General features: G+C 42.4%; 2 protein-coding genes across 2 annotated transcripts; one reads left to right on the top strand and one right to left on the bottom strand.

Moving 5' to 3' along the window:
- Nucleotides 1-138: 138 nt before the first annotated feature.
- LOC106571673 (V-type proton ATPase subunit D) lies at nt 139-8,119 on the bottom strand. The gene is made up of 9 exons (XM_014145009.3): nt 7,847-8,119; nt 7,082-7,199; nt 6,521-6,600; nt 6,246-6,313; nt 6,110-6,154; nt 1,633-1,736; nt 1,482-1,548; nt 1,283-1,361; nt 139-1,141 (listed from the first exon to the last, which is right to left on the bottom strand). The coding sequence occupies exons 1-9, from the start codon at nt 7,885-7,887 to the stop codon at nt 997-999; spliced, it is 747 nt and encodes a 248-aa protein (XP_014000484.1). The 5' UTR covers nt 7,888-8,119; the 3' UTR covers nt 139-996.
- Nucleotides 8,120-8,129: 10 nt separating this feature from the next.
- On the top strand, nt 8,130-16,657 carry LOC106571672 (eukaryotic translation initiation factor 2 subunit 1). Its single transcript, XM_014145008.3, has 8 exons — nt 8,130-8,304; nt 9,032-9,274; nt 9,413-9,492; nt 9,934-10,085; nt 12,141-12,247; nt 13,025-13,122; nt 13,274-13,417; nt 16,015-16,657. Exons 2-8 carry the CDS (start codon nt 9,034-9,036, stop codon nt 16,138-16,140), a joined length of 948 nt encoding a protein of 315 aa, XP_014000483.1. The 5' UTR covers nt 8,130-8,304; nt 9,032-9,033; the 3' UTR covers nt 16,141-16,657.
- The last annotated feature ends 127 nt before the right edge of the window (nt 16,658-16,784 follow it).

Raw genomic sequence — 16,784 nt, 5'->3', positions numbered from 1 at the left:
TAGCTTTCTCAGACATTACTTTGTTCAATGTTTCCAGCACAGCTTTGTCAACAGACATCAGCAACTGAGGGACAAATCGTGGCTGCAACACCTACAGTAACACTCATTTGAGATAAGAATCGCAAAGTGACACTTGGAGAATATTCAGATAATCTTTATTTGGATGAATTGTTCCGACATAAGTGGGGTTGCACTCAGGGTGCCACTGCAGATGGTTATAGGGGGTCAGCAGTACATTGTCATTTAGCAGACACTCTTATCCAGAGTGACTTACAGTACATTTGTCATATTGGGGCACCGTGGGGGGGGGGGGGGGGAGAACCACACAACCCTGGCGTTGCAAGCGTGATGCTCTACCAGCTGAGCCACACGGGACCCACATGTTAGCCATCCTCCTGTTATAAGGGTCAATACAGTACCATAGAAATAGAATGAAATTGCACAGAAACAGAATGCCATTCTTTTATGGTCAATACTGATATGTGGTGACCATGGAAGCGATTAGCATCCACAACACAGACACTTAGGGGGGGAAAGAACGACCACCCTGTTTTAACTGTACAGAATGACAGCATGCATTGACTGACTGTTCTGATGGAAGCATTGCCATTAGCCATCTATGCCCTAACCCAATCAGATGGAATGCTTAATACAGCTCACATTTGTAAACCATGTCATTTAACTCAATGTACATATATTATTTGCTACTTAAGCATTCCAAAGATAACTCATCCTCGACAAGTTTGACACTCTAGTGAACTGATGTGATTGCTGTTAGCTGCAAAGTTCTGATAGTTCTACACAGTGATAAATCTGGACACATCTCCAATACTGAAAACGACAACAAAACATCACCAACGTGTACAACAAAAAAAACAGACAATTCTTCCCTTTCGCACACAAGAAGACATCAACGTGGCCGGAGAGGCACAGAATAAATAGGATGTGGGTGACGGAGTAGCCACGGGTGACGGAGTAGCCACGGGTGACGGCATGTCACTCAAACAGCAGGTCCTGGTCGGTTTCCTCCATCAGCATGTTGGACGGCTCAGCGATGGGGCCCAGCTTGGCCAGACGGGCGGCAATCTCCTTCTCCGTCCTCTCCCTCATCTGCTTCTTTTTCTCCTGGATTTTCTTCAGCCTGAGGAGGTGGGATTCACCATAGAATTTGAATTAGAACACTCGATATCTCTACGAGACACGTGGACAGTGATCCTCCGGTCAGATGTGGGAGTAGACTTGGCGTTGAGGATGAGGAAGTCTGAGGGATGACGTAACTTACCTGTAGAACTCTTCTCGTTCCCTCTCATCCAGCTCAGTGATGATGTAGCTGAGGGTCCGCTCAATGCGGGGGATGATCACTGCGGACAGGTCAAACCACATTTTATCCTCTCCACGCTGTCTTCCAACCATCTCTTTTGACTGCCATTATCGATATGTAGTGCAGGTTTAGTTATTGTGCCAAAGCGGTGCAGACTCACCATGCTCAATGGCGTTCACACGGCGGTTGGTGATCTTGATGGCCTGATCCAGCGTGACAAAGGAAGTCTGTAGATCAAAACAGTGAGACCATGAGACTTTGTTGTTCAGTCACACATGCGCCGCATGGTTTACCAGTCTCGCGAGACTTACCTGTAAGGAGGCCAACTCCACTAGCAGCTCCACTGCTTTGGCATAGTTCCTCTTCAGCCTGGAGAGCTGCTCTCCTCCCCTGGCCAGACCAGTCAGCTCATAACCTAACAAGGAGAGGATAGAGGGAAGCAAAGAATACAGTGAGCAGTGACACAGAAACACACTACAAGTTCAATAGCAGGGCATAGCTTTCTATAAGTTGTTAAACTAAATTTGCCCATAAATGCAGCCATGCCAATATTTGAGGTAATAATAATAAATGCCATTTGCAGACGCTTTTATCCAAAGCCATACAGGACAACAGGGTTGTGGTTAATTCCACACACTAAATTAGATTCCCTCTCCCTGTAAATTCAATTTCATTCTATTCAAATTCTAGGTATTTGAATTCAGAACAGTGTTAGGGAAGCTACTCTGAAAATGTAATTTGAAATGTCATAGGCTACTTTGAGGTCATATGTTAACAGAATGTATAAAAACAAGATCTCACCCATCTACATAAAATACATGTTTCTAGACATTTTTGCAAATGTATTGAAAAAAGAAATACAGAAATATCTCATTTACACACCCCTGCTATGACGCTACAAACTGAGTTTAGATGCATTTAATTTCCTTTGATCATCCTTGATATGTCACTACAACTTGTGGCCAATTGAATTGTTGTTGGATATGATTTAGAAAGAAAACACAGTTGTCTATATACAGTGCATTCAGAAAGTATTCAGACCCCTTGACTTTTTCCACATTTTGTTATGTTACAGCCTTACTCTATAATAGTTTATATCATCTCTCAATCTATACACAATAAAGCAGAATGACAACGCAAAAACAATATATATTTTTTAAATGTTTGCAAATTGATAAAGAACTCAAATCTTTATTATCATATTTACATACAGTTGAAGTCGGAAGTTTACATTCACTTAGGTTGGAGTCACTAAAACTCGTTTTTCAACCACTCCACAAATTTCTTGTTAACAAACTATAGTTTTGGCAAGTCGGTTAGGACATCTACTTTGTGCATGACACAAGTAATTTTTCCAACAATTGTTTACAGACAGATTATTTCACTGTATCACAATTCCAGTGGGTCAGAAGTTAACATACACTAAGTTGACTGTGCCTTTAAAGAGCTTGGAAAATTCCAGAAAAAAACATAATGGCTTTAGAAGCTTCTGATAGGCTAATTGACATAATTTGAGTCAATTGGAGGTGTACCTGTGGATGTATTTCAAGGCCTACCTTCAAACTCAGTGCCTCTTTGCTTGACATCATGGGAAAATCAGCAAAGACCTCAGAAAAAATGTTTAGACGTCCACAAGTCTGGTTCATCCTTGGGAGCAATTGTCAAATGCCTGAAGGTACCACGTTCATCTGTACAAACAATAGCACGCAAGAATAAACACTATGGGACCACGCAGCCGTCATACCGCTCAGGAAGGAGACGCGTTCTTTTTCCTAGAGATGAACGTACTTTGGTGCGAAAAGTGCAAATCAATCCCAGAACAACAGCAAAGGACCTTGTGAAGATGCTGGAGGAAACAGGTACAGAAGTATCTATATGCACAGTAAAATGAGTCCTATATCAACATAACCTGAAAGGCCGCTCAGCAAGGAAGAAGCCACTGCTCCAAAACCGCCATAAAAAGCCAGACTACGGTTTCCAACTGCACATGGGGACAAAGATCGTACTTTTTGGAGAAATTTCCTCTGGTCTGATGAAACAAAAATAGAACTGTTTGGCCATAATGACCATCATTACGTTTGGAGGAAAAAGGGGGAGGCTTGCAAGCCGAAGAACACCATCCCAACCGTGAAGCACAGGGGTGGCAGCATCATGTTGTGGGGGTGCTTTGCTGCAGGAGGGACTGGTGCACTTCACAAAATAGATGGCATCATGAGGGAGGAAAAGTGTGTGGATATATTGAAGAAACATCTCAAGACATCAGTCAGGAAGTTAAAGCTTGGTCGCAAATGTGTCTTCCAAATTGACAATGCCCCCAAGCATACTTCTAAATTTGTGGCAAAATGGCTTAAGGACAACAAAGTCAAGTTATTGGAGTGGCCATCACAAAACCCTGACCTCAATCCCATAGAACATTTGTGGGCAGAACTGAAAAAGCGTGTGCAAGCACAGAGGCCTACAAACCTGACTCAATTACACCAGCTCTGTCAGGAGGAATGGGGCAAAATTCACCCTACTTATTGTGGGAAGCTTGTGGAAGGCTACCCGAAACGTTTGACCCAAGTTAAACAATTTAAAGGCAATGCTACCAAATACTAATTGAGTGTATGTCGATTTCTGACCCACTGGGAATGTGATGAAATAAATAAAAACTGAAATAAATAATTCTCTCTACTATTATTCTGACATTTCACATTCTTAAAATAAAGTGGTGATCCTAACTGACCAATGACAGGGAATTTTTACTAGGATTAAATGTCAGGAATTGTGAAAAACTGACCATGCTTCACCGTAGGGATGGTGTCAGCTTTTCTCCAGATGTGACACTTGGCATTCAGGCCAAAGAGTTCAATCTTGGTTACATCATGCCAGAGAATCCTGTTTCTCATGGTCTGAGAGTCTTTAGGTGCCTTTTGGCAAACTCCAAGCGGGTTGTAGTGTGTCTTTAACTGAGGAGTGGCTTCTGTCTGGCCACGCTACCATAAAGGCCTGATTGGTAGAATGCTGCAGAGATGGTTGCTCTTCTGGAAGGTTCTCCCATCTCCACAGAGGAACTCTTGAGCTCCGTCAGAGTGACCATCGGATTATTGGTCACCTCCCTGACCAAGGCCCTTCTTACCCGATTGCTCAGTTTGGCTGGACGGCCAGCTCTAGGAAGAGTCTTGGTGGTTCCAAACTTCTTCCATTTAAGAATGATGGGAGGCCACTGTGTTCTTGGAGACTTGTCAACTGTGGGACCTTATATAGACAGGTGTGTGCCTTTCCAAATCATGTACAATCAATTGAATTTACCACAGGTTGACTCCAATCAAGTTGTAGAAACATCTCAAGGATGATCAATGGAAACAGGATGCACCGGAGCTCAATTTCGAGTCTCATAGTAAAAGGTCTGAATACTTATGTAAATAAAGTTTTTTTATATGTAGCTGTTTCGCTTTGTCATTATGGGGTATTGTGTGCAGATTGATGAGGGGAAAAAAATAATGTATCAATTTTAGGGGCCTCCCGGGTGGTGCAGTGGTCTAAGGCACTGCATTGCACTGCTGTGCCACCAGAGACTCTGGGTTTGAGCCCAGGCTCTGTCACAGCGTCGTCCGGGTTGGCCTGAATGCAAAGCACTATTTCTGGAGAAAACCAGCCATAGCTCATCATCAATCTAACACCATCACTACAGTGAAGCATGGGAGGCAGCATCATGCCATGGGGATGTTTTCAGCAGCAGGGACTGGGAGACTGATAAGGATAGAGGGAAAAATGAATGGAGTCAAATTCAGGCAAGTCCTTGATGAGAACCTGCTTCAGAGTACAAATGACCCCAAGCATACAGCCAAAGCAACGCTGGAATGGCTTCAGAACAAGACTGTGAAAGTCCTTGAGTGGCCCAGACTTGAATCCCATTGAAAATCTGTGGAATGACTTGAAGATTGCTGTTCACTGCTGCTCCCCATCTAACTTAACAGAGCTTGAGAAAATCTGCAAGGAAGAATGGGAGAAAATCCCCAAATACAGATGTGCAAAAATGATAACAGACATGCATACCCAAGAGGGGCTCCTAGAAAGTATTGACTCCCGTGTAAATATTTATGTAAATTATATTTCTGTATTTAATTTGCCAAACATTTCTAAAAACATGTTTTCAGTTTGTCATTATGGGGTGTTTTGTGTAGATGGGTGAGAGAAAAAATATATTTAATCAATTTTTATTTTAGGCTGTAACAACAAAATGTGGAATAAGTCAAGGGGAATGAATACTTTCTGAAGGCACTGTAGATTTGAATACCACCAAGCTACTGCAATATGTAGTTAAATTACTAGTTGAACTACATGTAGTTTACTACTACCCAACACTGATTCAGAGATAATTCAATTCCAATGTTGGGAATTTAATTATTGGATATATTATCCTCAACAATTCCATAAATTCCAATTTGAATTAAATTCCCCTCAGGCTTTAAGGCTGATCATGTCACTGTTCAGACAGTATAGCTATACTGGAAATATAGAAATACAAGTTAATGACTTCAAACAAATCCTGCAGTCATTTCATTAACTGGGCGAATTAGAAATATTTAATTTGAATTATTAACTGTTTTTATCATTCCAATTCAATTCCAATTCAAACCGTCCAAACAGCCTAAATCCAATTCCATAACTTGAAGATTGTTGAAATTCTAATTGAATTCAATGTAAATTCTTCACTTCATGAGTGAATTCAAGAATTGATTTGGAATTTCAAACTAAATTGGAATTGATCTCAACCCTGCATGACCAGATAAGAACACTACTTACTGTCCCCTCCTTCTTGGTAGTGCTCAAACACAGGTAGAGTGACACCTGTGAGGAAAAGGAGAATCACACAGGTGAGACATTTAGGAGAGACATGCTGTTGTTCTAAAAAGATACAGAGAAGTCCAAAGGTGTTAACCTGCCACGTTATCCTTCTTAGCCCGAACCTTCACCTGGGCCTTGTTCACATTCTGGATGACAGTAGTGCTGTGGGAACATGATAATGTTATGAGAATATTGACAAAACATTGGCAAAATATTGACATCAGACAAACACCTAAATAAAAGGCCTCAAATGGCTCAAACACCTAAATAAAGGCCTCAAATGGCTCAAACACCTAAATAAAGGCCTCAAATGGCTCAAACACCTAAATAAAGGCCTCAAATGGCTCATGATGAGGCCCATCCTCTCACCTGAAGTCGCCAGCAGCGAATTTCGCCTCAGCCAAAGAGAAGGCCGCCTCCCTCATCACTTCACCCATCAATGTCTTAGTCTAGAAATCGGGAGAGGCAACAAAAGGAAAGGAGTCAATGTAACATGCCCCTATGACAGGATTTTATACAACATTTTACATTTTAGTCATTTAGCAGACGCTCTTATCCAGAGCGACTTTCAGTAGTGAATGCATACATTTCATACAAAAAAATTCTCCGTACTGGTCCCCCGTGGGAATCGAACCCACAACCCTGGCGTTGCAACACCATGCTCTACCAACTGAGCCACACGGGTTACAAGTAATAATACAATACAATAATATTAAATCAGATAAGAAACAGAGAATTAGACAATGTGTAAATCATAGAAACAGAACTACTAGAACAGATATTGCCATTCAAAAATCGATGGTCTGTGATGGGTGGGCCGGCAGACATATTGAGTTTACTCATGAGCGTACTGTCAAATGTCCATGGTCTGAGGGGCTTTTTCCATTCTAGTCATTCTTGTTTCTATGGTTTTAAACCTCCTTGAATTACCTCGATGATCTTGCGGAGGATTTGACGGAAGCGCATGGAGAGGGCATCAGCCTTCTTCTTCAGTAGGTTTCTACCAGTCTGGGCCCCCTTCAGACGGGCCTTCATGATGGTCTGGGCCCTTCACAGACAAGTCATCAGGTGTCAGAGAGGACTTCCATCATAAACATGCATTGCCATTCAGATTTCAATCATGTTGAAAGGTATTGGTGCTTTTATGCCGTTTTCTGCAGGTCACCACAATATCAAAGTGCCTGTTATTGACCCATCATTATGATGTTCAAGACAAATTAACATAGTAAGTAGTTAGACATGGCATAATCTATGCCATAGACTGTGTGAGTAAAGTTAGGGCACATAAAAATCTCCCAGCGGTTTTTGGAAATTATGGACAGTCATCACATGACAGTGACAGTCCATTTCCTCTTTTAGATGTTCATCATGAAATGGCAACGAAATACAACTATTGACTCGAACTAATAACTAATGCCATTGCAAATTGTTGAAAAAAATGCAAAGGTTGAGTTTTCTCATCATTTATTTTAAAGGGCTCACAATTGACTGCGCTTGGCTAACGAGCTGAGCTTACTGATCTGTAATTTCCTTCATTTCAATTTGGCTCAACCTAACACAACTAAACGGTCATGTACATTTATATTAATTGGGGGGGGGGGCATAAACTTGCTACCCTAGATTGAGTGGACTAGCTTGCTAGAAATGTCAAACTATGCTAGCTAAAATAACAAGCTACCTAGACTTGCTACTTACATTCTCGAGGGGAAGACGTCGATTCTCTCTTTTCCTGACATCTTGTCCTTTGGCTGCAAACGGTCGTATGTACTTCAATTACGTCTGGACGGCGATTAAATAACGAGACAGCACGCAAATACCTAAAATATTAAAGAATAGGTATTGCACCGTTGTTATTACTTGGAGAATAACAGCTTTGTAACCGATGTAGTGTTATTCATGATATTCTATTGCAAAAAAGCCATCAGCTGGTTAGTAGTCATGTGACTGTGTTGTTAACCGTTATTGCGCTTGCGCGTGTCAACCCGGGCGCTTTCTCTTCCGGGTCGAAAAATTTGCACACCACGGATGAATTTGAAGTTGTAGCAATCGGGCCTAATTTGCTAGCTACGTATTTGAATAAAACTTATAACGTTTTTTAAAAAAAATCTAATACAGGGCATTCAACAGTATTGTTCTGTAACTATACGATACAGGTAAGGCATCTACTCGAATCACTGCGAACAAAACAGCTGTTTGCCGGAGTTGTGAATAACTGGCTAAGTAACGTAGCTAGCTAGCTAGCTCCTGGTGCTATAGGTGCATGTGCCGCATGTATGAGCTAGTGGGTTAGCTGGGTGGCTAGGTAGCTAAATGATCCTTTTTGTGTGTGAATAAATGTGGGTGCGTTGACGTCTATACATCAGACTGAAGACATAGATCCATGTTGACAGTTGTTTAGTCTTGCAAGTATATATGGCACTGTGTTAGTAACACCTTCAGCTCTAGCCAGATAACGTTACAGTAGCTAAGTTAGTTAACGGTAAGTAAGATGATGACGTTGAGTGAGTGTACAAGGATAGCTACATGACTATGAGAGATGACTGGCATTTTGTTCTGATATTGCAATCTAGCGGCACCAGATCACTCCTCCTTGTCGCCTACCCCCCCCCCCCCCCCCCCCCAAAAAAAAAAGAAGTTACCAAGAATGATTGACAGAAGAGAACTGCCACTGTATTCCATCTTTTCCTGATGTGACTGTCCAACCAAATCTACACCCCATTTCCCTCTTTTCAACCTAATGACCTCTCATTCAGTTACTCTCTAGAGTTTAATCAAAGCCTGTTTAAAACCCTTTGTAAGTATATGGAATAGCATATCTCTCTGGTTTCATTATATTGGCCTCTGTCCTATTGTCTCCGTAATCCCTCTCCCCCCCCCCAGCGATGCCGAACCTTAGCTGTAGGTTCTACCAGCACCGGTTCCCTGAGGTGGAGGATGTGGTGATGGTGAACGTGCGCTCCATTGCCGAGATGGGCGCCTATGTCAGCCTGCTGGAGTACAACAACATTGAGGGCATGATCCTGCTGAGCGAGTTGTCACGCCGACGTATCCGCTCCATCAACAAGCTCATTAGGATCGGACGCAATGAGTGCGTGGTGGTCATCCGAGTGGACAAAGAGAAGGGTGAGGCGGAGTTTGAGTGTGTCCGGTCAAGAAATGTAGACCGTGTGTGTGTGTGTGTGTGTGTGTGCGTGTGTACACATTGTGTTATAGGTAATAAAAAAACAACATAAAAAACATTATATTGTCAACTCTTTGCAGGGTACATTGATTTATCAAAGAGAAGAGTTTCGCCAGAGGATGCTATCAAATGTGAAGACAAATTCACCAAATCTAAAACCGTAAGTCAGGTTCACCGTCAACACTCAGCCACGTGCCGGAGGATGCTGTAATATACAAAATTCTATTTATCATTCCGTTCCACCGATGTCATAAACTCTCAGACGTTTGTGCAGCCTGGTCCCAGATCTGTTTGTGCTGTACAGCCTACTACTGTCGTCGTTGGGATGACAATGACCATAGGAGTCCGTAAGAAAGCACAAACGGCCTTATTCATAGAGCATCTCAGAGTATGAGTGCTGATCTAGGATCAGTGTAGCCTTTTAAATCATAATGAATATGATTACACAAATAGGGGGCACCTGATCCTAGATCAGGACTCATACTCTGAGACTATGAATACGGGCTCAGATCTTGGACCATGCTGACATTTGTGAGTCTTCCCTCTTGACCAGAGGTGATATCGCGGTGTAAATGTTTTTATGGTGTGGCGTCCGTGGCAGGTGTACAGTATCCTTCGACACGTGGCTGAGGTGCTGGAGTACACTAAGGACGAGCAGCTGGAGAGCCTGTTCACGCGCACCGCCTGGGTGTTTGATGAGAAGTACAAGCGTCCGGGATACGGCGCCTACGACGTCTTCAAACAGGCTGTATCGTGAGTATCGTGACTCTTCTTCCTATATACAGTACCAGTCAAAAAGTTTGGACACACCTACTCATTCAAGGGTTTTTCTTTATTTTTACTATTTTCTACATTGTAGAATAATAGTGAAGACATCAACTATGAAATAACACATGGAATCATGTAGTAACCAAAAAAGTATTAAACATCAAAATATACTTTATATTTTACGTTCTTCAAAGTAGCCGCCCTTTTCCTTGATGACAGCTTTGCACACTTGGCATTCTCTCAACCAGCTTCATGAGGTAGTGACACGGAATGCTTTTCAAACAGTCTTGAAGGAGTTCCCACATATGCTGAGCACTTGTTGGCTGCTTTTCCTTCACTCTGCGGTCCAACTCATCCCAAACCATCTCAATTGGGTTGAGGTCGGGTGATTGTGGAGGCCAGCTCATCTGATGCAGCACTCCATCACTATCCTTCTTGGTCAAATAGCCCTTACATATTCTCCCTAAGCTCAAATCAGATGGGATGGCATTTTGCTGCAGAATGCTGTGGTAGCCATGCTGGTTAAGTGTGCCTTGAATTCTAAATAAATCACAGTGTCAACAGCAAAGCACCATCACACCACCTTCTCCATGCTTCACGGTGGGAACCACACATGCGGAGATTATCCGTTCACCTAAAATACCATCGGTCATTCTTAGTAAGAGATAGACGCAGATATTGTAGGCGGGTGTCTCACAAAAACACGGCGGTTGGAACCAAAAATCTCACATTTGGACTCATCAGACCAAAGGACAGATTTCTACCGGTCTAATGTCCATTGCTTGTGTTTCTTGGCCCAAGCAAGTCTCTTCTTCTTATTGGTGTCCTTTTAGTTGTGGTTTCTTTGCAGCAAAACCATGAAGGCCTGATTCACGCAGTCTTCTCTGAACAGTTGATGTTGAGATGTCTGTTACTTGAACTCTGTGAAGCATTTATTTGGGCTGCATTCTGAGGTGCAGTTAATTGCTGATTTCTGAGGCTGGTAACTCTAGTGAACTTATCCTCTGCAGCAGAGGTAACTCTGGTTCTTCCTTTCCTGTGGCGGTCCTCATGAGAGCCAGTTTCATCATAGCGCTTGATGGTTTTTGCGACTGCACTCAAAGTACTTTACATTTTCCGGATTGACTGACCTTCATGTCTTAAAGTAATGATGGACTGTCGGTTCTCTTTGCTTATTTGAGCTGTTCTTGCCATAGTCTTTTACCAAATAGGGCTATCTTCTGTATACCGCCCCTACCGTGTCACAACACAACTGATTGGCTCAAATGCATTAAGAAGGAAAGAAAGTCCACAAATGAACTTTTAACAAGGCACACCTGTTAATTGAAATGCATTCCAGGTGACTACCTCATGAAGCTGGTTGAGAGAATGCCAAGAGTGTGCAAAGCTGTCATCAAGGCAAAGGGTGGCTACTTTGAAGAATATAAAATATATTTTGATTTGTTTAACACTTTTTGGGGGGGGTTACTACATGATTCCATATGTGTTACTTCATAGTTTTAATGTCTTCACTAATATTGTACAATTGAGAAAATTGTTTAAAAAAAAAATAATAATAACCTTGGAATGAGTAGGTGTGTCCAAACTTTGGACTGGTACTGTACACATGACTGAGCCGAACCAAGCTCAGCCAAGCTGTGTTAGGCTGGCTTGGTTACGTATTCTCCATTGTTGCTGGAACCATGCTGGAAAGGACAATGTGAAAATAATATATCCGAGCCAGCACGGTGTGGCTGAACTACCCTGTAGTGTGAATGAGGTTTACAATGAGACCAAGACCTTTTATGTAGGTCTGCCCTCGCGATGTCCTTATATATTAATGGTCTGTATTATGTCATGTTTTGTGTGGATCCCAGGAAGAGTCGCTGCTGCTTCTGCGACAGCTAATGGGGATCCTAATAAAATACCATCGGTCATTCTTAGTGAGAGATGGACGCAGATATTGTAGGCGGGTATGAAATGGGTTGTAGTGTTTGCTCCCGATCTCCTCATATCATTTAGTCAGATATCCATGCTCCAAAAATGTTTTATTTTTCCCAGTGACCCTGCCATGCTGGATGGGCTAGACCTGACCGAGGAGGAGAGGGCTGTGCTCATCGACAACATCAACAGGCGTCTAACTCCACAGGCTGTCAAAATCAGAGCAGGTCAGCCTGAGATCACAGCACACTCAACATTACCAGGGCAATCAATATGTACTAGACATGTTAGAGAAGATCAATGGGGGGGGAATATCCATAAATGGCAGGGAGATTACATTGGAAAGGTATTGGGGGGGTGGAGGACGGGGGGGGAGTAGTTTTGATGCTACTTTCCTGCAATTATAGACATTTTGTTGTGCGGCAGAGAGAGAAGGTTGCAGATTTACTGCAATTCTATGCATTTTGTTGTGCGGCTGAGAGAGAGTTTTGCAGATTTACTGCAATTCAATGCATTTTGTTGTGCGGCTGAGAGAGTTTTGCAGATTTATTGCAATTCTATGCATTTTGCCATGGCTAATGCGGTGTTGTTTTGCTCGAACATAATAAGAAAATCTATACTGCTAAATTCATTATTTTAGGATGATAATTTATTTAGGAACCTTTTTCCCACTGTTTGGACTTTGGCGAGCTGAAAACACCATTAGGCGGTCCACCCAGGGATTTCAATGGCAGGAAAGTTATTGGCTAACTGATGAAGTCTTGTTGGGTCCGTATTTCCATATTTGATGTTTGTAGTTAAACACATGTGTGGAGTTTAAAAAATATATATGTGCCTACACACCTATGGAAATTAGAGACATATGCTACATAATGTTCATTGATTCGTTCGCCAGAGTGGCATGTTGATGACACTATTGAACTCCTGATGTTTTGAAATTAGAAACATGGCGACTTGACACTTTATTTTCTTTAAACAATACATTTTTACTCTCGTCCTTGCAGACATCGAGGTGGCATGCTACGGGTATGAGGGCATTGACGCTGTGAAAGACGCACTGAGGGCGGGGCTTAGCTGCTCGACAGAGGCCATGCCCATCAAGGTAGGTTGAATCAAGGAACCCTCATACTCAATACTTCTAATCTATTTAATTATATTTCTATATCGATTTCATTTTCATTTTTGTCGCTCTGTGGTTGACCTCAACTTTCTCGAAGGCGTTGTATGACCGCTCGAGTGCGTTCTCTCCCTAGATTAATCTGATAGCACCGCCACGCTACGTCATGACCACAACCACTCTGGAGCGCACCGAGGGCCTGTCGGTTCTCAACCAGGCCATGGCGGCCATCAAGGAGAGGATCGAGGAGAAGAGGGGCGTCTTCAACATCCAGATGGAGGTGAGACTGAGGATATGCAGTGACTTCACAAAGTATTCACACCCCTTGACTTATTCCACATTTTGTTGTGTTACAGCCTGAATTCAAAATGATTTAAACAGGCCCATCTATACACAGTTCCCCATAATGATGAAGTGAAAATGTTTGCACATTTATTGAAAATAAAATACAGAAATATCTCATTTGCATAAGTATTCACACCCGAGTCAATACATGTTAGAATCACCTTTGGCAGCGATTTACAGCTGTGAGTCTAAGAGCTTTGCACACCTGGATTGTACCATTTTCAAGTCTTGCCATAGGTTTGAAGTCAAAACTGTTAATCGGCCACTCAGGAACATTCATTGTCGTCTTGGTAAGCAACTCCAGTGTATATTTGGCCTTGTTTGAGGCTATTGTCCCTGCTGAAAGGTGAATTTGTGTCCCGGACCCTGTTGGAAAGCAGACTGAACCAGGTTTTTCCCTAGGATATTTCCTGTACTTAGCTCTATTCCATTTTATTTTTATCAACAACCAAAAACTCCCTGATCCTTGCTGATGACAAGCATACCCATAACATGATGCTGCCACCACCGTGCTTGAAAATATGCAGAGTGGTACTCAGTGGTGTTTTGTGTTGGATTTGCCCCAAACAAAACGATTTGTATTCAAGACATAGTTTATTTCTTTGTCACATTTTATGCAGTTTTACTTTACTGCCTTATTGCAAACAGGATGCATGTATTGGAATAACTTGTATTCTGTACAGGCTTCCTTGTTTTAACTCTGTCATTTAGGTTAGTATTGTGGGGTGACTACAATGTTGTTGATCCATCCTCAGTTTTCTCCTATCACAACTATTAAACTCTGTAACTGTTTTAAAGTCAACATTGGCCTCATGGAGAAATCCCTGAGCGGTTTCCTTCCTCTCCAGTAACTGAGGAAGGACGACTGTATCTTTTATAGTGAAAAAGTGTAGTTAATAACTTACCATGCTCAAAAAAATATTAAATGTCTGCTTTTTATGTTTACCCATTTACCAATAGGTGCCCTTTGAAAACTTTCCTGGTCTTTATGGTTGAATCTGTGTTTGAAATTCACTGCTCAACTGAGGAACCTTACAATTATCTGTATGTGTGGGATACACATTCAAAAATCATGTTAAACACTACCATTGCACACAGAGTGAGTCCATGCAACTTATTATGTGACTTGTTAAGCAAGTTTTTACTCCTTAACTTATTTAGGCTTGCCATAGAAGGGGATGAATACTTATTGGCTCAATACATTTCAGCTTTTCATTTTTAAATCATTTGTAAACATAATGTTGTTTTTTTTGTACTTTTTACCCCTTTTTCGTGATATACAATTGTCCCATCGCTACAACTCCCGTACAAACTCGGGAGAGGCGAAGGTCAAGGGCCACGACCCAGCCAAGCCGCACTGCTTCTTGACACACTGCTCGCTTAACCCGGAAGCCAGCTGCACCAATGCGCCTTACAGCTGGTGAGCGAAGTTAGCGTGCATGCGCCTGGCCCACCACAAGAAGTCGCTAGAGCGCGATGGGACAAGGACATCCCGGCCGGCCAAACCCTCGCCCAACCCGGACGATGCTGGGCCAATTGTGCGCTGCCTCATGGGTCTCCCAGTCTCGGCCGGCTGCGACACAGCCTGGGATCGAACCCGGGTCTGCAGTGACGTCTTTAGCACTCTAATGCAGTGCCTTAGGCCGCTGCGCCATTCGGGGGGCGCGTTTGTAAACATGTCCAAAAACATAATTTTGCTTTGACATTATGGGGTGTTTTGTTATAGGCCAGTGACACAAAGTTTCAATTTAATCCATTTCAAATTCAGGCTGTAACACAACAAAATGTGAAACAGGTCAAGGGGTGTGAACACTTTGTGAAGGCACTGTAGATACAGTAGATGGTTGGGGGAGAAAACGATGGAGAGATGGGTGGTCAGTTTGCCAGTAGTGTGAGGGAATACCAAAGTACTTATGCGAAAGGTGGTTTCTCTCTTAGTGGCCTTTGACGCTACTTCCCATGAAGTGCATGTGTCATGTCCAACCATGTATATCATACAAAAGAGCCCAAACTCCGATTGATGTTTCAAATGTTGATTCGGCGAAGATGTACCAGCTGACTACGTCCATTCAATACAGTGCAGTGTCCATTTACACCCTTAGCTCTCACCCGCTCCCTTCCACAAAGATGTACTTTTCCATTTTCATCCCCCAGGATTTCTTATCAGCCAGGAGAGACCTTTATTTATTTGGAGTGCACATTCCTTCAGTCCACTAAATAATTACACTTCTCATACAGTGCTTGAACCAAACACTACTTTCAATCTGAGGATATATAATAGTAATTTACATGACTGTTGTGCCTTGTCTTACTAGCACCAATTTTTCAGTTAGCCGCTATTTTTAGTTTTACTTAACTTTACTATAATAAATTAGGTGGGTGCTTATGTTTGTCCTATTTCACACGTTGTTGCATATCCCACTCCCCTTGAGGGAATTAATTGATTATGTGCACTGATTATAAGTCGGTCTTTATAAGAGCATCTGCTAAATAACTAAATGCAGTGTAACGTTCTTGTTATACCCCCCCCAGGCAAAGGTGGTGACGGACACGGACGAGACCGAGCTGGCCCGTCAGCTTGAGAGGCTAGAGCGGGAGAATGCAGAGGTGGACGGAGACGACGAGGACGGAGAGATGGAGGCTAAAGCAGAGGACTAGTCCAGTCAGCCCTGAAAGGGATGTTTGGAAGAAAACAGAAGGAGGGACAGACTTGGCCATAGTCACTGTCCCACAGATGTGTAACTCATATTACATAGAGGTATTCACTGGCTAATAACCATCTAAATTGATAATTAGGGACTTCTCAGAAGATGGAGAGAAACATACATTGCTATTCTCTCAAGTCTAGAAATGGATAGACAAATGTTTTAAAGCAAATAAGAAACTATACCAGTAACCATTTTACAGTACAAAACCAATTTGGATCAATTATACCCATATATATGCAGAAAACTGTTTACAAGCAGTGGCCTTTCACTTTCTTGGAAAAAAGCCCCAGTATCCATCGCAAATTCACCTCTCGCTGGTCACAGGAAGTGATGCGTGTAAAAGAGGTATAGGCTCTAGTTGTGTGTGATACTGGCTTGGGTTACTTATGTGCTGTTCCTCTGCCAGTAGTATGGATTTTTACTTGCAGGATCTTGCTCATGACATCAATAAAGTTCTACAAGTTTGATCTCAGTGGTTTTGGGTATGAATTGCAGCTGCGCTCCGATTGGTTTTTCTACACAATCACATTTGTTATTTTCATCTGCAACATGCCCATATTAACAAATATTCAAACTTCCCTGTGGCTCAGTTGG

The sequence above is a fragment of the Salmo salar genome, chromosome 15 (assembly GCF_965601325.2).
Source record: "Salmo salar chromosome 15, fSalSal1, whole genome shotgun sequence".
In the NCBI taxonomy this organism is placed as follows: domain Eukaryota; kingdom Metazoa; phylum Chordata; class Actinopteri; order Salmoniformes; family Salmonidae; genus Salmo; species Salmo salar.
Note: the sequence above shows the minus strand (reverse complement) of the source record. Positions and strands in the feature narration are given on the sequence as shown.

Coding starts and splice junctions, on each gene's coding strand:
- LOC106571673 (XM_014145009.3), bottom strand. CDS start 7,887: ATGTCAGGAAAAGAGAGAATCGACGTCTTCCCCTCGAGAAT. Junction 6,601..7,081: donor TCCTCCGCAAGATCATCGAG/GTAATTCAAGGA, acceptor CCCGATTTCTAG/ACTAAGACATTGATGGGTGA. Junction 1,737..6,109: donor CTACCAAGAAGGAGGGGACA/GTAAGTAGTGTT, acceptor TCTCCTTGTTAG/GTTATGAGCTGACTGGTCTG.
- LOC106571672 (XM_014145008.3), top strand. CDS start 9,034: ATGCCGAACCTTAGCTGTAGGTTCTACCAGCACCGGTTCCCTGAGGTG. Junction 9,275..9,412: donor CCGAGTGGACAAAGAGAAGG/GTGAGGCGGAGT, acceptor AACTCTTTGCAG/GGTACATTGATTTATCAAAG. Junction 12,248..13,024: donor GGCTGTCAAAATCAGAGCAG/GTCAGCCTGAGA, acceptor TCGTCCTTGCAG/ACATCGAGGTGGCATGCTAC.